Source organism: Lagopus muta, chromosome 4, assembly GCF_023343835.1.
Source record: "Lagopus muta isolate bLagMut1 chromosome 4, bLagMut1 primary, whole genome shotgun sequence".
NCBI lineage: Eukaryota > Metazoa > Chordata > Aves > Galliformes > Phasianidae > Lagopus > Lagopus muta.
The window spans coordinates 30,350,597-30,372,075 of NC_064436.1; the positions used below are offsets into that span (position 1 = coordinate 30,350,597).

The 21,479-nt window shown below is 40.6% G+C and overlaps 1 protein-coding gene and 1 long non-coding RNA gene across 2 annotated transcripts; one reads left to right on the forward strand and one right to left on the reverse strand.

Annotated features, from left to right (window-relative positions):
- On the forward strand, positions 1 to 13,374 carry LOC125691544 (uncharacterized). The gene is made up of 3 exons (XR_007376154.1): positions 1 to 135; positions 12,580 to 12,689; positions 13,146 to 13,374. It is a non-coding gene; the product is annotated as an uncharacterized LOC125691544 (long non-coding RNA).
- A 2,787-nt stretch (positions 13,375 to 16,161) lies between these two features.
- Positions 16,162 to 19,798, reverse strand: STBD1 (starch binding domain 1). Its single transcript, XM_048940935.1, has 2 exons — positions 19,494 to 19,798; positions 16,162 to 19,397 (listed from the first exon to the last, which is right to left on the reverse strand). Exons 1-2 carry the CDS (start codon positions 19,741 to 19,743, stop codon positions 18,577 to 18,579), a joined length of 1,071 nt encoding a protein of 356 aa, XP_048796892.1. The 5' UTR covers positions 19,744 to 19,798; the 3' UTR covers positions 16,162 to 18,576.
- Positions 19,799 to 21,479: the final 1,681 nt, after the last annotated feature.

Consider the following 21,479-nt stretch of genomic DNA (forward strand, 5'->3'; position numbering starts at 1 on the left):
AAGGAGGGGCTTTTCTGAAGGGCAGGTAGCTGGCGTCTGGGCTGACAAAGTTAAGAAAATAAACAACAAAACACCTGGGAGGAGACACGTGGAGGGCTTAGAGAGGCTGAGGGGGATCAGGATAGCCTCGTGCAGGTGTGTGAGAGTTTTTGAACTTTGAGGGGCTGTTGCGTGGGGTTGGAGGCGTTGTTTAAACAATAAGGTAGCATTTCTGGTACTTGGGATGGGGTTCTGAATAAAGGCTTTAGTTTTTGTCCATGACGTGCCCTCAAGATGTGTTGGAGGTGTTATTTTTCCTCAAGTTCCATTTTGTTAAATGTGTCTGATGATATTGCTGCTGCAGCTCTCTCTGGCCTGCTCAGTCTGCCGGAGTACCTAAGAAAATGCAAATTAGGCCAATTAAGCCCCCAAACTCTCTAAGCAATCATTTTTTTCTCCCTCACCTTCCCTTGAGGAATAAGATGTTTAAAGAAGTGCAAATGTAAAAGGGTAACAGCCACCTAATTGTGGGTTAAAAACTTAACAGACAATACTACCAAGTGTTTATAAGATCTGTGTTCATCCAGTCAAAACAAAGAATAAGACTTTATAAAGGGGAGGAACCAACTGCCTCAGTCTCCCTGAATTCCTTCTAATCTAAGTTAGAGGAACAAAATTCATTTTTATGGCATAAAGTTATTTCTTAATATGCCAGAAAATAATACAGTAATAAATGTAAGGACAGTTCTTTTTCTTCACAGTTTGCTGTAAGAAGGAGCAAGAATATCCAGGAATTAAGATAGCATATATATATTTTTTTCTTAGTAGAGAAATTCTGTATCTGGTATCTGTTATTACATGAAACATCATGTTTACTGAAAATGAACAATAGAATGGCCTGGGTTGAAAAGGACCACAATGATCATCTAGTTCCAACCCCCCCTGCTATGTGCAGGGTTGCCAACCACCAGACCAAGCTGCCCAGAGCCACATCCAGCCTGGCCTTGAATGCCTCAAGGGATGGGGCATCCACAAAATGGAATGAAACAGATTCCGATGTGATAAATTGCACTAATCACTGCAGTCTGTGTGCTTTGTGTCCAAAGTGGAATAAGTTCTTCCATATGGCAATAGGGTTTCTGCACAAGTACCGGGATATAGTAAGGCCTTATGATAATGAACCTGCGGGAGTGGAACAATTCAGTACTGGAGAAGTCATGTTTGTGAAATTCAATGATTTAACTGTTCTGGTATAGGATTGTTTGTTTGTTTGTTTCCTTTAAGATGGTGGTTGGTTTTAATGTTTTTTATGCATAGTTCTGTACCTAGTATTTCAAAGCTTCTCTCAAAGAAGGATCATTAATGAGCTTCAGAGGTAATGATAAACTGAGATGAATGGGGATGATTATTTTTCTTTTCTGAAGCCTCGATTTGCTCTGATGAATCAAACGAGTGTGATCTAGTTAATTCTGTCTGTATCTGGTGACAGACACATAGAAGAATGGTCAGGCTAAATGTGCTAGGTTCTGTATCCCAACTACACATTTTTACACTAACTTTGCTGTTTTGATTTTTTTTTTTTTCCACATCAATCTAGTATATTTAATTTTCTGTTTTATTAAATTTATATATATATATTCCAAGCAGTACACTTTTTATCAAAAAAGGAAAGCAGTTGAGAAATCTCCTTGACTGTCCAACTGAAGATGACAAAGGAAACACTCTGTAAAGTCAAAGCTCTGAGAAGCAAATAGGCTGATTTGGAGACTGCTGAGAGAGCCATGTCAAATCTTAGAGCATGTCTGAAGGACAAGGAGGGAGCCCTTGAGGTTACCAGTATTTGTGCTGTGTGCAGCTGGAGTGTGAAACAGCTACAGGTGGTTGAGAAGAAAAGGATTATTCAGGTCTTCCAAAAGCAACATAAGTCAAATTGTTGGAGTGGCTCAGATGGAGAAAATACAGCTTTCTAAAGAAATCAGTGACTGGAAACTTAAAATAGAAGAATTTAAGGTCTGTAAATGTTACTGTATTTTTCTGGCAGACTGTTAATATTTCCTTCTTTAAAATCTGCATCTTAGTGTGCTAGCAGCATCTGGTTATAAAGTAAATTTGAGAATATACCTTGAATCCCAGCAATACCAGATTAATTTGTGGCTAGAAAAGAGTAATATTGCCATATTTCCATCAAAAATGAGTATTTTGTGGGTTTAAAGCAGTTACCAAAAGGCTTGTGAAAGCTGGGCTTAGCAAGCTTCCCTCAGTGTTAGTATGGTCCACATGAGTAGCAAAACAGGAAAAGCAAAGTGTTACTGAGAAGCAGCAGGCAGCCAGCATTCAGAATTCCAAACTGATGGCACTATTTATAACTGATAATTTCTCAAACAAAAATTACTTAATGTGGTAGCCTTGGGTCAGCAGCTTCTGAACAACTCTGCTCCACGTAGGGAATGTCACACACTTCTGTGTAGCTGAATATTAGGAGTGCATATGGAGGTAGCACTACAAAAGGATGGAAATCATTTTGATGTCATACACCTGGTAAGGTTAAATATGCTTGTAAGGCCATCAGTTCAGACTCTGAAGCACTGTTTTTGCCTGGATTAGCCATTTTCATATAATTGAAATAATGTAATGTGATTTTCTACTCTGTGTTTCTTTCATGCTCCAAATTGTTTTCTGACAAATAAGATTTAAGGTAATAATGATGTTTGCACATCTTTGTGGTCAATTTATATATATATTGTTTTTTATTTTTATATGAGTACATTGCAAAGCAGGAGAAAGAATTGAGAATACATCAAATGGAGGTCACACTGAGCAAGTTAGAATTGGATGAAGTTAAGCTGATAAACATGCCCTGAGAGATTCCATGCATTTTATGATATGAAACTGGAAAAAGACCAGTTAATGAATGAGCTGAAAGCCAGTTGAAGTATGCTAGCTGTCCTTGCAGGTTGTAGCCCCAGCTTGGCTCATCTCAGATAGTTGCTAAATTGAGCTAGTGTTAAAAATAAAATGCAGCTTGCTTGATGACTCCAAATATGGCTGCTGGTACAGCAGAAGATTCCCTTCCAGTATGGGATGGTCAGATTGCTTCAGGGGAGCCGTGGTATGGTTTTCTGGCGCAGAACAATGAAGACAGAATCCTTATTGCAGCCTCTCACTGCCCTTGGCAACAATACTTGACTCTAGAAACCAAAGAAGCAGATTTAGTGAAACACAGGATAGGGATGTGACCAGTTTTTTCCGTGTGTTATTTACCAGTGTTAGTGGCTCCTGTTAGCCATCTGCGGTCAAACTGCAGTGGAACTTGCATGATAGTGTTATAGTGTTGTTTAAAAGCTTATATCCTAACTCCGTACACTGTTTTCACAGCTAATGTATGGGAAAGCAGATCAGGGTTCCACTGGAACCAAGCATGTGCACACACAGTTGTCCATGCTCAGCACTTTCTGGGGTATGAGTCAGCCAGCTCTGAGTTTCTCAGGATGAGGGAAATTTTAGAGTATGATGTTACATTTGCCTTTTTTTGGTTGAGCAATGTGTTGCTGGCCATATCTGCCTCCTGTATTTTGATCTGACTGGCATGTAAATCCTAGGACCCTACAGATGAGCTGCTGTTCTTCCAGGAGGAAGAATAACTTCCTACTGCTCAGTGTTTTGGCACTTTAGGGTGCAAATTCTGCATGTAATCTTTCTCATTGTTAACGTTTCAAAGTTAAAGCTATCTCTTGTATCTGTGCATCCACAGCACCTTAGTAAGCATACCTTTGCCTCGGGGTCAGTTGTAAATAAGCACGGGAATGGTGCCAGGTTTTATTTTAAAACTGAAGACAGAAATCTGCTAGAGAGATAAAAGCAATCTGACAAAGATTTTTATTTTGGCTTAGAGCTAGCTTTCCTATTGAGTGCCCAACAAAAATTAGTTACTAAATCTTCCCATGCCGCTGTTTAAAGAAGGAAGAGTAACTATTGTAACTATTTAACATTAACTATGTAACTATTTAGAAGACAGGTTAACATTGTTACCGACCATCCATTTTACAGCCTTCAGCATAGTTCAGTTCAGTTTTGCCTCATTAGCACAGTTGAATTGTCAAATCCCAAAGATATTCAATAGGTCTAGAGCTGTCCCTGACAGGATTAGCTCCCTTCTGTGGTGTTATGGTGTGCATATTATGGCCAGTGGGATCACATAACCAGTTGGTTGCCGCTTTAATCTTATCATGAGAGGCGTTTAGATATCTTGCATTTCAGTATTTCCACACTGCTAATAATATACAAATAATGGATCTGTATATACACATTGTTGTTGTTTCTTATTGAAAAGAAAACACTGTTGTATACACTTCAGTCACTAACAGGCTTATGTCTGAACACATAGTAAGTACTCTGAAGTGTTATGAGAATTGAGTGCTGCATCTTGTAAGAACTGACTACAAGAGAGGGGTTGTTGCAGAGGGCTTACTGTCTGGCACCTGCTTTTTTTTGTTTGGTACGATTAACATTCTTCCATAAGAGCTGCAGGGCGCAGGATGCTCGGCAGCTTCTGCTTCAGGCAAACGGCAGCACATAGAGCCTCTCCCCTGCCTGTACTCCGCTGCCCTGCCACCTTCCCAGAACTTGGCCAGCTGTACTCCTCACGTGAGCACCTGACTCACGGTGTGAATGGGATGTTCCAAAGATTAACAATGGCATGAAATTTCTGAATGGGAAAGTGCTTGGTGGCAGTGTCCAAGAGCAGTGTGTTAGCACTGAAGATTAAGTCATGTTCTGTCACTTATCCATTGCGGGCTCTCAGGTCTTTTTCTTTGTTAGTTACATTTATAAAAGAGAAGAAAAAAAAAAAAAAAAAAAAAGTAGATTGTAATAGCAATTCATTATTTCTATTACCAATAACATTATAAACTAAAACAATTGAAGGGACTGATTTGTAAGCACTTTATTTTTTACTTTTTTGTTTTATTGCTTTTCTTATTGTCAGTCGCTTGTGTTTGGCGGTGTTTTTACTACCTATAGTTCCCAATAAATCTGCAATCTTATCTGCAAGGTACGCAGATAATTTTTAGTTTTTTTTCTGATACATCCTTTCTAATGTGATACAAACATTTGTATCAAAAATTAAAAGACAGTTAATTCTGTGAAATTCCTTCAACATCAAGTGCTCTCATTTTGTTTGCTGAGAGTTAATCAATCAATTTATGCTTTAGATGGCAGTGCAGGAAGAAGGACTGAAATGAGTGTGAGTGGGTGTGTAATACTGTGGTACAGCACTGACAGGTTGTGAGAGAATTTGATTCAGAGTCTGCTTAAATCTCCTTGGTTCCTACATAAATTAGTCATTCTTTAAAAAATGAACTGGCCCGAATGCTTTTGAAAGACCATACCTTAGTTGTAGTTTGGTTTCTTAGCAGGAATGTGGAAAAGACAGATCTGATCTGACTCAGAATCACAATGATCTGTTTTTGAACTGATGATCCGTTCTCAATATAAGCTTTGCTTAAATTGCTATGCTGCCATTGTAAGTAATTTGTTTTAGTAAAAACGTTTCAGCAAATGTTTTAGCAAAAGGTGCCAGTTCTGTGCACAGGTGAAACTTGTTAGCGGGAGCAATGCTTTGAGAGTGTAAAATGTAAAAATCTGGAAAATGCAGAGTAACTTCATAAAAAGAATGCTTTTAAGCATGCCTTTGCCTTAAGTCCTGATTAGTAAAACAAAATGATGTTGCATTTTGTCCCATATGTACTCTGAGATGATCAAGTGGTTTGTGTTTGCAGATAGCTCAGCTGTTGTAGGAAAAATTGCCTAAAAGACACTCTGAGATACTGGTATTTTTGTCTTTAAAGCTGTATTTGCCCATTATACATTGAGTAACACGTGAGCTCTCAGGTTAAAAAGGAGATGGCAGAGTTGTCTTATGAAAGTAAACTGTCAGTTCTGAGTGCTGGAAAAGCTAGTGGCTGTATGAGAAAAAAATGCTCTCATAATTAAAACCTTACTATGTTTTTGTCTTTGCAACAATAGTAATCTTTTTACAATGTTTATTTAAAACACTGCTGTTAGCCATATTCTCCTTTAGTCATATCTAGAGTTTTTATGTATTGCTGTCCTTCTAGAGGAGTGTGATCAGATTTAGACAGTATTTTGACAGTCTTAATGTTGACATGATTTCTTCTCCCTCACTTATTAATTAAAGCTACCGAAACCAACCAGGAAGCATAAGATGCTATTTTACAAGAAAACTGACCTTAAAGTTGAGCTAGAAGCTGTGGAAGCTTTCAGCTATTGTTTGCCTAGTGCCTGATATACTTTTTTGTGTTTTTATTTTCACTTAGAACTGCTTCTGTTTATGTAAACATCCTTTCTCTCATTGTGAAAGCAGGCAACTTTTTATTAACAAACAAATGATAATGGCACACTGCGTTGAAAACCCAATGCAGCACAAATTCTAGTGTTTGTAATGCAGTACAAATAAAGTAGTAAATTTACTATTACTTCCTACTTTGACTATGGCTGTCATAGATAAGACATCTGGTGGAAGCATGACAATTGGTAGTGTCATTTGTCAGCCTGTACTAATTGCTTATTGCCTACATTCTCTGTAGTGTCAATGGGAGAAACTGTTCTTTTCTACATACAGTTGCAAACTTATATGGCTCAGACTGGAAAAAATGTGTTTAGGAGAATTTTTCTCTCTTACTGCAGTGTTCTGTTTCAGAACTGACAAGAAAATTCTACACTAAATCACGCTACTTAAATTACAAGGCTTGCTGTCAAAGTGCATGGCTGTCATAGTCCCGTTGGTAGTGCTAGCTGTTATGTTCTTCCTACATCTTTCTGCACAGAGATGGTGTAAATATACAATTGCTGTGCAAAATGCTTCTGAGTAAGGTTTGCTGATCCTGAAGAAAGCACGCAGAGGCAAGCTAATATTCGTCAGTTTAATACAGAGGAACACACGTTATTTTGTTACTTAGATGGAGGGCTTCTACCAACACAAATGGTGAATGAAGTGCTGGCACAGAATGTTTCTAGTTGGCTTTGCAAGAGATGAGATTTTGTTGATTATCTCTGATGAAAGCTGTGATTAAGCTGTCTTTATTTGTTACTATTTATTTACATTTTTTCTCTTGTATTCCAAGACTTTAGTTGGGAGTTGTACTGTATTGAAGCTGTATGTTAGAATATGATGCCAAATGGCAAGTGTTTGTGATGAAGAAAGATTGCACTTTGTTTCAAGCAGGCTTAGCAGGGAGTATTTGACGCAGATACAGATGGAATAGCAGAGTTGCCTATGAAAACTGAGCATTTCTACTAAAGGTCAACACTAAGTCCAGTGGAATTTTATTCTCTGGAAACTTCCAAGTGCCTGCCAGTACTGTACTTAGAATCAGTTTGTCTGTTATTTGGAAATAAATCAATGATCCATTTCTGTTCTCTCATCACTGTACTCTAAGAATTTACAGTGCCTGAGAAAATACATAGAGCTAAACCTGGAAAAGAGAAGTATGTACATTTGTGGTAGTCATCTGATGTCATTAGATGGAATATGGGTTAGAAATCACATTCCTGATAACTGGAAATTGACCTGAAGAAGCTGGATGTAAGCTCTGTTTTGTCAGTAAGGAAAACTGCAGTAGCGTTAGCTGTCAAAATTAGAAGTTTATGAAGTATTTTTCCTTCTTCGTGACTGCAGATTATTTGTACAGAATTCTGTCCTTAATTTTCCAGATATGCCTTATTTCAGTGATCGAAATTCACTGAAATTCTATTAAGACTTTTGTTAATGAAATTGTATCAAAATTTTACTGTGGTTTTTTTTCCCTTGAGTATTAGGGTATGGCTGCATACCATTCATTTTCCTCTACTTAAAAAAGCAGCTTATCTTCAAAAAGAAGTACAATGTAGCAATCCTAATAGCAAGGCTTTTGCTGTGACACTGGCAGCCACATGTCTTTCCCCGCAGGGAGACTGTGGCTAGAAACTCTGCTATTGAAAGCAGTGTGGAACAGGATTCTTCTGGTCGGTGAGAAGTGATCTCACTTAGATGAGCTTCCTGCTTCTCAAAATACCCATTTGAAATTCAATTTCTAAAGCTTTCTTAAAACTGCATCAGTCATGAACTCATTTATTTTATTCATAATGCTAAAAGCTTGCTGGGAAGTAAAGAACAGAGCTGTAATGTTTATTTCATCCTTTTAAGTAAGAATTCTGGAACTTGATTACATTTTTTTGCCCAAACAATTACATTTTCATTTACATATATAAAATCTAGAGATTATATGAGAGCTTTACATTCTCAGTGTAGAAACTAGTTAGCCTTACCAAAACTTAGCCTAATTTTTCCAGAACGCAAGTTTTGCCATCATCTTGCTTGCAGGGATCTTTTGTGCTCAGGCACTGCATACCTTCAGTCCCAAGATATGATCTTGCCCTTCACATCCTCTATTAAAGTTTCCACTGGCCGCATTTAAGGTGAGTTCACCATTAGGTAACATTGTTCTGTTGCAAACGAGGTCCAAGGAGGCTGATACCAGCAAGCTTAAATGGGCATCTTCTGTGATAGTCATTTGTGAGTAGTGATAATCTTGTGTAATTAGCATGCAGAATACTGCCAGTTGGGGTGGCTACGTTTTCTGTGATTCTGTTAGTATTAAATGGGGAGGTTGGTGGCCCTGCATGTGGCAGGGGGGTTGGAGCTTCATGATCCTTGAGGTCCCTTCCAACCCAGGCCATTCTGGGATTCTGTGATTCTAAGTTGCCCATATCCTGTATTTAAGTATCTAAATACTGATGAGCTTTTGAGAGGAATCTGGTAATCACGGATTCTTCTAATTTTATTGAAAGCGCTGGGTAGTCAGCCATATTTAAGAAGTGGTGATGTTAATTTAGTAACCTAAATAGAAATGTTAAGGGAATAGCTTTGAAAATCAAGATTTGAAGATATTGTCTAAACTTTCTTCACCTTTGTTGCTCATAGATTTTTCATTCCATGAAGTTTCCGTGAAATTGCTTGCTGTATGGGAACTGCTGAGTCACGGCCTGAACCTCTGATTAATCACCTGAGGTGAGCCATGAGTCAGCCAGAGGAGCACAGGTGAAGGTAATTCTCCTGTGCTGCCGGAAGGGGTGGAGCCTGGCTGCCCCCCTCCTGGACCTATTTAAGAGCTGGCTACCAGAGGGGAAGGATCTCTTCTGGAGATCCTCCTCTTTTGGTATCTTCTAGTGAGCTCAACCCAAGGGTAAGCTCTTCTACTTATTCTCTTTTGTGATCCTTGTTTGCTTTGCCTTACTCTTTTGATTGTATTACAATTATAACATCTTGATATCTACTGATTATACACAATTGTATTGTGATTATAACATCTTGGTTATACACTTGCAGATGCTGATAAATCGTTATCCTGTAGCATTTAAGCCACTGTTCTTCAGAGATAAGTTAGATCTCTTCTGTTTCTCCTGAGTTACTGCTGTGTACCTTTTAAAACTTTTAAATAATTAAGTACATACTGTTAGCATTCCAGCAAACCTTCTACAACATCCAGGGATTTTCCTGGCTTCCAAAGTAGCTGTAAGCATCGTTTTTTCATAGAAGACTCAAGAAGTAATTATACAAAGAAAATTTGTTAGAAAGACCCAGAATTCTGTTCAGGATGTCCCAGGAAGGATAGTAGGAGTAAGAAAACAGACTGTGAGAATAAACAGAGGAGATTCACAGTAAATCTTCCTCTTGATTTTGCATTCAACCTTTCTTTATGTAAGCAGTGCTTACCAAAGACATGAAAATATGTTGCATAATCTGTTGATTGCATGTTTGTATGCATAGCTTGCCTTTTTTCCTATGACTCTGCCAGAAATGCGAAGTGTAGCAATGATTTAATGTAAAGGAAGAAAAAGGCAGACCTGTGCATCTTTTCTATTTCTTATACCTAAGTAATGAGATCCAAGTCAGCAGAAACATACAAGGAGAATTAAACTGTTATGAGCTACAATATTCCCGTCAGCCTTGGTTGGAAGTGGACACTGAGTAGTCAACAGAAATATGCAGGCACTACTTACTGTGAGGAAAGCACACTGGCCGTTTTGCATAACAGTCAATTTAACCAAAGCAATTGCTTTGCAAAAAGGCTGTAGTCTTTTTCTAACTTGGCTACTGATGGAAGGGATCTAAGAATGCAGTAAAGGGAAACCCAACCCTCCAACTGTTATAGAGACAGTGTAAACATTTGAATCAGAGTGTATGTTCAGGTATGTTCCTGCTGCTCTTTGCTTGACCATCTCCTAAGAGGTGCCATCTTCTCAGCAGCTTCTCATTACATATCTTCCCCTACAAAGTGTCTCCAGCAGAGAGATGGAGAGAAGAATCTCCAATTCACTTGCTATTAATTACACCACCTGATGGCCTTGCCACTAGCCCCAGCACCTTTGGCTCCTGCGACTGCCTGTGAGGAAGGTGGCTCTCCAGAGACTGCGGTCGCAGCTTTTATCTCTGGAAAACACAGGCTGTCACTGATGTGTTCAAGCAGATATTTTTCCTGTAATGAATGAATTATGAATAAAATACAGAAACTAGTTAATATGCTACACAAAGGGAAGGGAACATAAATGCTCTGCAGTGTGGAAGTTTAGAACTGGTAAACTTCCTTATTCAAGTAAATGTGTAGGATTTGGGGTTGCTTAGTATCAGTATTTCAATAGTAGGCAATAGAGCTGTTTAGTACCAATATTTTTGATAGCTGATCAGGTTTCTATAACAAATCTAAAAATGTCCCAGAGTTTGCTGTAAATACAGATGTAAGGCTGTGTCTTTATAGCCCTTAAGCATTACTTTTTCCTGCACTACAAAATATATAAGGATGATGAGCGTTTTCCAGGTAGACTATTAATTCTTGTCTTTGAGCCAGGCTGTCAGCTCTACTGTATTACTTCAGTTTACAGAAAGACTTCAGTGAAGGTACAGAAGGAAAAGCAAGTAGGCTACTGACTTTTCACATACTTAATTACCAAATGCCATTTGAAAAATGTTATTTCCTTCTTTCTTCAAGTCTGAAAACAATAGTTTCTCTTAGTGTGCACATAAGCATTTGCAGGTAGCAGAGTAAGAGAGATACAGAATCATAGAACCATAGAATGGCTTGGGTTGGAAGAGCCACTAAAGCCACTGAAGTTCCAACCCCCATCACCATGAGCCGGTTGCTGTCCACTGGATCAGGCTGCCCAAGGCCCCATCCAGCCCGGCCTTGAGCACCTCCAGGGATGGGGCATCTACAGCTTCTCTGGGCAGCTGTGCCAGCACCTCACCACCCTCTGAGTAAAGTGTTTCCTACTAACATCTAACCTGTATCTCCCCTCTTTTAGTTTAAAACCTTTCTCCCTTGTCCTATCACTACCAGATGGTATAAAAAGCCAGTCTTCCTCCTGCTTATAAGCTTCCTTTGGAAAGCTGCCAATGGAAGGCTGCTATGATGTCTCCTCGAAGCCTTCTCCAGTCTGAACAAGCTTAGATCCCTCAGTCTGTCTCCACAGGAGAGGTGCTGCAGCCCTCTGAGTGTCTTCATGACCTTCTTTTGGACCCATACACCTGGCTCTAAGCTAGTATTGGTGCAGCCAGAAATCTGACATTAAAAAAGACTAATTTTTCCTGCTTCTCAGCTGGGTTTGTTGTTGTTGTATTTTTAACTGAACTTTAGCATGTTTGCATTGTGCTGCTATCACATAAATGCAAGCTTTGCAGTCACTTCATCCTTTTGTGTTTTAGAAACACTGGGATCTTCTTTCTAACTGAAGAGATATATCTAAAGCAGCTGGGCTGAACAGTCATCCTGACTAGAGTATGAGTATTTTTACTCATTGGCCTTTCCTGCTTCTGGCTGGTTGGCTATACAAAGATGAGGTACATAGCTGTTAGCTAGCCTGTATTATTAATGCATGTCTAACTATTAAGAAATGCCTGTTCATTCAAGGCTACAAAACCAGGTGAAAACCTTACAGATGAACAGCCAGGGTGTGAGAGTTTACCAAATATAGTCATATTATATTTGAAACACCTGTATTCCTTAGAAAGTGTTTTTGTTACCTGCCAAAGCACTACCTGCATTCTTACATGATGTAATTTTAGATGTACTTACTTTACTAGGATCCACTTGTACATTATTCTACTCACTGGAGAGTAATTAGATTAACTACATGATGCATTGTTGCTTAGCCCCTGAACACTAATAAGCTTCAAGATCCTTAACATTCCAAACACGGCATCTGGTCGGGGTGCCATCGTGTGTTGTCATGTCCAATTATATGAAATTTTAAAGGAGGTGATGACTCTTACAGAAACTGAAAGGCAATGACAGCAATGGACTCCAAAACATTGTTTCCCACTGTGCCCTTAGAAGCATATCCTTTCCTCAACTTTGTTTTTTAAATCTGATTTGACCACAGTGACTGTGGAGAACTTTGCAGGTTCTGTTCTTGCTCCCTTTGAGCTCACTTGTAAAACTGTCGTGTATCCTGGCTATGATGGCAGAACGCCAGGTGAAATGCAATTTCTTTTCTCTGTGTTTTTTCTAGCTTCACATTCCAATCATTCCCACTTTTCCCTTTCAGGTCTCCTTGCGTGCATTTGGGAAATGGTTGTTTTCCTACATCATACAGTTCACATATGTCAGGGATCTGAATTACGTAAAAGTATTCAATTTATTTCCATGAAGTATAAGGTAAAGGTTCTCAATTTTATTCTTCACCAGTGCTAACATCCTTAGGTAGCTTGTTTTCTGTATCCTACTTTACAAATGTATATACAAATCTATAATGAGATTAGTTTTTAAAAAGCCTCTTATGTGCACAATGAGCAATCCTTTGTCGTGAGCATTGAGCCAAATGTATTGGCATTGTCCTGTAAGAGAGATTTTAAAACATATAAGATTTTGCCATTACTCCACCATTTGGCACTTGGGCTCCAGAAAGCAGATTATTTGCTGTCTGTCCATAACTGGGCTTGTCTTTCCTGCATCTGAAGAAGTGCAAACCCAAGCTGTATTTGTAAGATCTTGATAAATACAGAGTGTTAAGGGTGGAAGGGTATTAGAAAGCTCCAAGAGTCTGCTTCTGAGGTCTCAATCGTTTAAACATAAGCTGGTGTTCAGCTAATCTGTTCTTTCTTCTATTTTAAGCTTTGGCACCAATGATCAAAATTCAGGAAATGAAGATTGAGAAAGCAAATGAAAAGGAGAATAAAGCTATTAAGTGATTAAAATGAAGATTTGTATTTTGTATACATTGATGACTACTTTCATGTATGTTGTGTTTAAAATACACTTTGTTTTTAAAGATGGATAATGAAGGTTCTTGTAGTTTTGCAATCCTTACCAGGACACTCTTTACAGTTGTTACTTTTAAGTGAGCGGGAAGTACAGAAGAGTAAATATACATTTAAATACAGGCATTTCCACTGGCATACATTGCCAGTAACCATGTGCTGTGGGTGACACTGGTCACAAGGCACTGCCAACTGATTCATGTTCAAGTAGGAGTTTTCTTCCATGTATTCTGGATCTTGCACACTATTTCAGGTTCTCAAAGTTAGTTTTGAACTGGTTTGTTGGGCATGTATTTGGCATTCTAAATTAAATCCTTTCCCCTTCACCTCTATAATTAATGTTACTAGTTCCATAAATTCCAGTTAATCTGGATGTCCCAGAGCTACCAAGTGTTCCCAATTTAAGCAGGAAACTCAGCCATGGCTCCTGTTAACTTTGTAGTAAATACAGTGTTTTGAACAACATGCCTATAATTGCAAGACTGCACAGATTTCAACCTATACCACGATTCCTTCCAGCAACATGATGACTCACAAAATGATATTTTTGGTGTAATTTTCACTACCTGTTATTGTATTTGCTTTGATTTTTAGTACAAATGGGGACAGATTAATAATGCTTCCCCTTCAGAGTCTACAAAAGGTTCTCTGAAATGTCAGCTGTGGAGGCTGTTGCCTTATTAGCAAAGGACCTCTTCCCATAAGCACTAGAAAGAGCAGGATGTCCTCTTGTAATAATTGGTGTGCAAACACAGAAGAGGAGCTGAACAGTGTACCTGGGTCAGCAGGAGATGGCACTGATGCAAGATTCCTAGCTTCAGCAATTTTCTTTAGTCTGTTTTTTGAAAAGCAGTGATTGCCTTAGGTTTGTGGCAGCATAGAATACTGTGCTTGAATTTGAAGGGTTTACAGTCAATCTGGTGATTTTGTCCAAATCGTGACATCAGTAGTCCTGCAAAAGTAGCTTCATTAGCACAAGCCCATCCAGATACAATCTAGGTTTTGTTGCCTTTAAAGCTGTGCAACTTATACCCAGAATATCAAACCTCTGAGTTTGAATTTAAGGTCTCTTTGTGAGGGAAGAAGAGATCAGTGAGTTGTTCTGAAGCTGTCTTTAGTTGTTGTCAGCAGTATTTTGATTGAATTCAAGTAACTCTTGGTATTTCTCAGTCACTTTTTTTCCCCACTGGCTTTTTTTTTTCTTCCAACAGCATTGCTTTAGTTAAAACATTAAAAAGGCACCCTTACTTTCCTACAAATGGGTTGCGTTGAAAGGATAATTTATTTTAGATGACTTCTGTATCAGAGTTCATGCACTTATTTGACAGACCCACGAAGTTTTACATAGAAAAGGTGAGGTGTAGAGACTGAGACCAGCAAGTTGTAAAAGGTCAATGAAAAGTGCATTCTTGGTTGAGTTCAAGGAGTCAGTCCAAAAGTAGTTTCAAATGGCTGCAGTCTTGTGAGAATAGAAAGGAACAGGTGGAAAGATACAAATTGCCAGAGAAAGGAGATCTGCCAAGCAAAAAGCTTAACATCCTCATGCTGGAATCTGAGGAGTTGGGAACAGGTCTGGGCTTCCAGCAGAGGGACTGGGAAGGCCTAGGGGGAGATAAGGAGCCACACACACAAGGGTCCAATGTATACATCCTGGATTTTACAACACAAATAGCGCCTTGTTATTCCATGTTGTACAGGTGGATGACAAGAGGAGAGTAAGGCAAATGTTGACCGCAGCAGGACACCACAGATGGCAACCGACATACTGCAGATAAAATCTAGCACCAGCCTAGCATATGTGAATGCATCATGTAAAGTATCTCCACAAAGTAAGTTTAACTCCCAAAGAAAATGTGTGTTGGGTATGGTTTTTGCAAAGGCAACTGCAAAATAAATAGGAATCAGACAAGATTCAGTGCAAGTTTCTGTACAAGATTTAAAACTTGTTAGTGTTCAGTAAGAGCCCTGTCCTCATCCAAGCTGCTGCTGTCTGCTCAGTTTACCCTCCAGGGATACTATTTAGCATTTGTATACCAAACTACTTCACAAATAAGACTAGGTTGTATTTCACCTAAAAGTAATCACATTGTCTAATAGTTTGTTTTCAACAGCCTGAGCTGGTCATTGTAAGCTGTAGGACTTTGGTTGTAGTTTCTTTGCCAAGCTGTGAGGCAGTTTATTATCTGTTTATAGAAATTCTGAGCTGCTGATTGCTAGATCCACATAATAATAATCTTTTTTTCACATATAGCTTCATTAGTTTCACAGCTGGGACACTGTTATGCAGGTACCGAGCCATTCTAGCATAACCATTTTCATGCAGTATTGTCTTTGTTCAAATCTATGTTGTTGTGGTTCAAACAGGCAGACAGCTAAACCGTGCAGACATTTGTTCACATCCCCTCCACATGCATCCTGCTGTGGGCTGGAGAAGAAAAACAGAAAGTGCAAGAGCTCACAGGTTGAGATAAGGACAGTTTAGTAAAGAAGAGAGAAGAAAGGAAAAGTAACAAATATTCCATTGCTAGTGTGAGTCAGTTGTCCTGGTTCTGTCCCTTTCTAGCTCCTTGCTGGCACAGTGGTATGAGAAGCTGAAAAGTCCTTGACAGACTTCATGCAAACACAGCTCAGCAACCAAAATGTCAGTGTGTTATCAACATTGTTCTCATCCTAACTCCAAAACACAGCACTATACGAGCTAATAGGAAGAAAATTATCCTAGCCATAACCAAGACACGTTTTCAGATTTGAATGAATAGATAGTCCAGTAATGAGGAATTGACTCTCTGAGAAGTTAATAATCAACTGCAGTATCAACAACGCAGAAATCCAAATTTCCTTTTTTCCACCATACAAATGGCATTTCACTTATGTAGCATATGTCCTGCAGGGCAAGCAGTGATGTGAGTAGGATGATAATTTAGATTTCACAGTAAAAACACATTGCACATCTCTGTAGAACCCAGTTCAATCGCTGAGCAAGATGATGAGACCATGAGGACTGTACGTGCAGCCTGTTGGATCAAAGTGCATGGTGTTTAACTAAAATATTGCCCTCAGTTTGAGAGACTTCTCAGGGTTAGCCTGTTTGTAACACGTTCATTATTGCATTAAGGAATCTATTCTAGTGTAGGTCAAGTGGCTTTCTGGTGAATACCTTAATCTAATACCACCATTAATCTTCTCAGATAAGCCTACAACATATTGGGTATGTTATTCTCTTTATTAGGTAAGAGCAAAAAATGCAGGTAAGGTTCAAGGCAATTCATTTCTGCATAGTTCTTATTCAACTGAAGCCATATGTTACCAACTGAAGCCTGCACAAGTGTTTTATATTCACTGGCAGTGCACATGGACAGAACTTAGCTTTCTGCTAGCACATGGTAAGCACAGTCATAATTAAAGAGGATAAATAGTTGTTACAAATAAGCAGTAGCCCCTTTGATGAAATGAGACTCATGCTAATACTTTTTAAACCTAAGTTATGCTAAATAGGTCCTAAGCCTTTTAAATTCATGTAGTAAATGATTAAGTCCCATTTTAGTTGTCAGTTGAGAGTTCAGGAGCAGTGTGTATGCTTCTACCTATTTAAGATCACTGAAGTAGCAGCAATCAGCTCCTGCACTGTCAGCTCATTCCTCCCCCTTAGTGCCCAGTCACTAGTGACCCCACATACCTTCCAGACCCTACAACACTTCTCACACTGAAGGAGGTGCTTTTCATCCTAGGCAAGCAGTAAGCAAAAAAAAATGCAGCAAGTCTTGAATTCAACTCTCACCCCCATTTCCTACCTTATTCTCAGGTAGCAAAGGTCTCTTGAGGAAGGAAAACAAACTTCCTCGCCTGAATCTTCAGGTTGTTCAAGACAACCAGCAAGCAAAGATAATGTCGTTATCTGAAGTAACTAACTTGCAGAACAAGTTGCTCTCATATATATATATATGCTCTCATATATATATATATGATCATTGGGAGGGGCTTGGTTTACCTGAGAACACAAACTAGCTCAGAAACAGTCTAATTCACCTACTCAGACGGCTCCACCATGTAAAACAGGAAAACATAAGCAGAGACAAGAGCTTTGCAATGGGTTTTTAAAGTGTATGTTCTAAACCTCCAATGAAACTATGCTCTCCAGAGCAAGTTTGTTGTAGTGAAGGGATATTTGCAAACTAGGTTCCTCGTTTTTGGGAAGAGCTTGCTGCAAGAAGCATCGTATTTGGAACTAACAATATGAGAAGCAGCCAGTGGGGCAGATCTCTTATTTTTACAAAACAGAAGCAACAAGTTGATGCTGGAAGTGTTCTGCATGCTCTGGCTTACTTAGAAGGCTACTTAAGCTTTCACACAATAAAGACTAGTCTTGAAACAAGCATTCCAAGTATTTGTTAGCCACAATTTAATGTTTTCATAAGCAACATATGCCCTGGAAGCATATGCTATTTCAGGAAAAATCCTATCCCCTGATTATTACAACAGCTTTAGTTCTGTTTGTTTTTTTAAAGCCTGTTCCCACTCTGACAAAGTAATTTATTAAGCCCAGACAGTTGTTTCTGACCTTTACTCTCTATCTCACTGTGATGATAGAAGTGAAAATAAATAAATGCATCTGCCAAGCCTTCATTTGAGCTGGGGTGCTTCCTAGAGAGCAGGGAGTAAGAAACAAAGTACTTAAACCATTGTCACTCTAAAGAGTGCCTGCTACTTTTCAGGAGTCATTTAGCACTAATATTTCCAGTCAAGGAACCCAACTCTATTCTATGCAATTTATAGACAGTCAGTTCACAGGTTGTGTTATAAAGGACCATCAGTCTGAAAGTGTTTATTGCTTACTTGATACATTACATAAGTTAAAACATTTAAGTTCATCTTACAGTGTAGGTAACCATGCTTCTTAGTATGCTTTTATAGCCCTAAGCCATCAGCACAAAGATGCATCCCACAGCCCCACTCAAAGCAGCACAAACTGTCAAGGGTCAACTCAAGTCCAGGGTCCAGAGTTAGAGACAGGCAGCAGCTCAGAATGCTGCTCATGCCTTCATATCCTACTTGGCACATCTTCAGAAGATGGCCAACATTGGTTTTTCAGGTTGCCAAGTGACTTCCAAATTGGGGGGGGGAGAAAGGGGAGCAACCAAGATCTACTGCTCACACAGTTTAATCAGATTTGATACGGGACTTACGGAGCGGCGCAGTCACAAAGGGATCCTACTGAAGAGGGGAGAAAGTTTAGGGGCTCTGTGATTAATCTAAGCAGGTTTAGATAAGCAGTGTCCAAAATCCAGTCAGTGGTATCCCCACCACTGATGAGCGATTTGATCTTCGTGTTCAGTCACTAGGGTCCTATTACTGCATTCCTCCCAACGTGTGACCTTCCCGTTCTCCACCAAGATAAATTTCCACTCTACTTTGGTGTCCACCGGCAAGGTGACAGACTCAGACCAGAAGCCATCCTTGTCATACTTGAGGGGAACATAACTGTGCCACTGCCCGAGACACTCGTGGTCACCGGTAACACCAATCAACTGAGCAGCAGAGTGTGTGATGTAGTGCACACGGAAAGTCACGTGGATGTTTTGAAACATTGGGGGCACCGCTGCAACTCTCTTTGCTTTCAAGTCCCCATCAGAGCAGTCTCCTTGTTCCCATTCTTTGCTGTCTGAGTCTTCCATGCTGCCATTCTGACCAGCCTCCCCCCAGTCCAGGTGCTCAGAAACAACTTCCCAATCTTCATGGTCCAATTCACGGCTCTCGGCTGGCTGGCACAGCTTCTCCTCACTTCTGTCCTTACAAACCTCACCAGAGGCTCCAGCCAAGTTCATCACGCACCATCCCTCACCCGCCTGCCCCACCTGTGGTCTCGATTCTCCCTGGCCATCACGTTCATCAGCCAGACGCTGCCCAGCGTCAGTCTCCGAGGAGGTGACACACTGCTTTGGCAGCAGTTGCTCGGTCTCTGGAGATTTACAGGAAGCTGTACCGCTCGGGGTATGGTTGAGTTCACTCCCTGGTGCCGCCGTCAAATCCTCTCCTGGTTTCTGAAGGCTGGACAGAGCAGCAGCCTTTGCCTGCCGCAGCACTTCCTCACTGCTCACCAGAAGGTCCTCTAAGAACAGAATTAAAACAGGCACAGTTTAAGCAAGACATTTAGCTCAAGCCGCCGCGGGTGGGCACGGGCAGCCCGCAGTCCCCAGCCCGCTACCTGCAGCCTCCGCCTCTCCCCTCGCCCGCTGGACCGCCGGGGCCGCCTCGCCGCTCTCCTCTCCCCGTCCGTCGTTGCCGCCGTACCAGAACCAGGCGACCAGGGCGGCCAGGAGCCCCACCACCAGCGCCGGCCACAGCCCCGCTCCCAGCCAGCCCCAGCCGCGGGCCTCGGCCGGCAGAGCGGCTGCAGGCAGGCGCGGGGAAGCCGGGGACTGCCACAGCACGGGCGGGCCGCGGTCGCGGGCCATGGCCGGACGCTGGCAGTGGGGCTTCTTCCTTCCCTGTCCCGACCGCGGCTTTAAGGCGAGCTACGGGCCCGGGAGGAGCCGCCCCTGGGGCGGGCCGCGGCTTCCCACAGCACCATTGGGCCGTCCCTGGAGCGGGCGGCTGCGAGAGAGGTAGTAAGCTAAGGAACAGCTGAAAGGTTTACGTTGTGGGCAGAATGCGTGATGATCTTTGTTTTTGAAAGAAAGCGTTCGCGACTGGTGAACCTTGAGCTGTAATAACCGCAGAAGTTTGTGCAGTTGAATGGTGCTGGTGGTGGAAAGCCAGACTTCCTCTGGTGTCCCTGAAGAACTCAGTTAAACTCACTGCTAATTTTGTAACCTGTGCGTTGTGCTCTAATGCCTACAATTGGATTTTGCAGCATTGTCCTGCTCTTCCATCATCCTCGTTACTAAGCTTAGGAAGCTTTTTTGGACTACCAGGGCTTCAAATTCTATTAGTACAGAAAATAATTGACAATTATTTAACTTCATATTCCTACCCAGTTCTGTTCCTCTTGGAGTAATGATGTCAAATCTTAATTCAAAGTGAAACGATTACACAAGCAAATCTAACATTAGCTAATCATAAAGTCTAGTAGATGCAGTTTCTGATTTTGTAGTTCAGATTAATAATCCCAGAGTGACAAAAGTGTAAAAAAGTTTATCAGTCCAGCAGGGGCTAGGCTATTAGCACCAACGATTTAACACTAGAGAAGGAGTTACAGAGGCAGTTCCAGACAGTTTTACCACTGTTTGTTTGTTTGTTTAATATCCTTTCTTTTTATGTGAACAGAGCTGTTGATTTCTAAAGGCCACTGGTGAGATTTGATCATCAGAAAAGAGAACAGCAAACCTCTGAATAACTCTATTTGCAGTGTGTAAACTTCTTAATCTTCCTGTGTCGTTAAGAGCAGTGCTACCTCAGCTTAACAGGACAGTAAATGTCACTCAGATTTATAGAAGCACAAGTGTGCAGTCTTCACAGTTAAGTTTCCTGGCTTATGTGCTATATGGGGGCCTGTGTGAATATGCAGAATTCATTGTTCAGTCTCTCCTCTCCTCTCCTCTCCTCTCCTCTCACCTCCCCTCCCCTCTCCTCTGTACTTCACTTGTTGTTAAACACAGTAAGCCTTCCCTAAAGCCCTGCTCTAAAAAGGGCTGAGCTTGTGCTTAAGTATAGACATCTACTTTGTTGTGTGAGATGTGTTCAAACATGTTAAACATGTACTGCTCAGATCTTCTGACCAACAATACAGGGAAAGGGAAGAGCTAAGAAGCTGGGACCTGCCTGGGCACTTCCTCGGTGGATCTGGTTCTGGGTGCAGTCTCCTTTACAACTGTTGATGTTTCAAGGGTCTGTTTACCTTCAGTTTAGCCTTGGTACTTAAAATAGGCACAGTAGCTTTTATTTTCATAGTTTACTTACGTATTCCTTTTTTCTAGCCTTCATAGCAGAGGCAGTTCCAGCTCTGTATTTATACACCACCTGATCTCAGCACAGCTGAGATCCTCAGTTAGGGCACCTGGGTACTGCTGTTTGTTAGACAGTAAGTGTGCACTGCAGTTTAAAATTCCTGAGCATCTCACTGAAACAGAACAGACTGAAATCCCTATTCTGTCATTTCAATAGAACAGCGTCCTTATGCCAACCACCAGCACAGAAGTAGTATTTGGAGCTGCTAATCTCAGCATTTCTTAAATTAGCTGGTAAAGTGGCT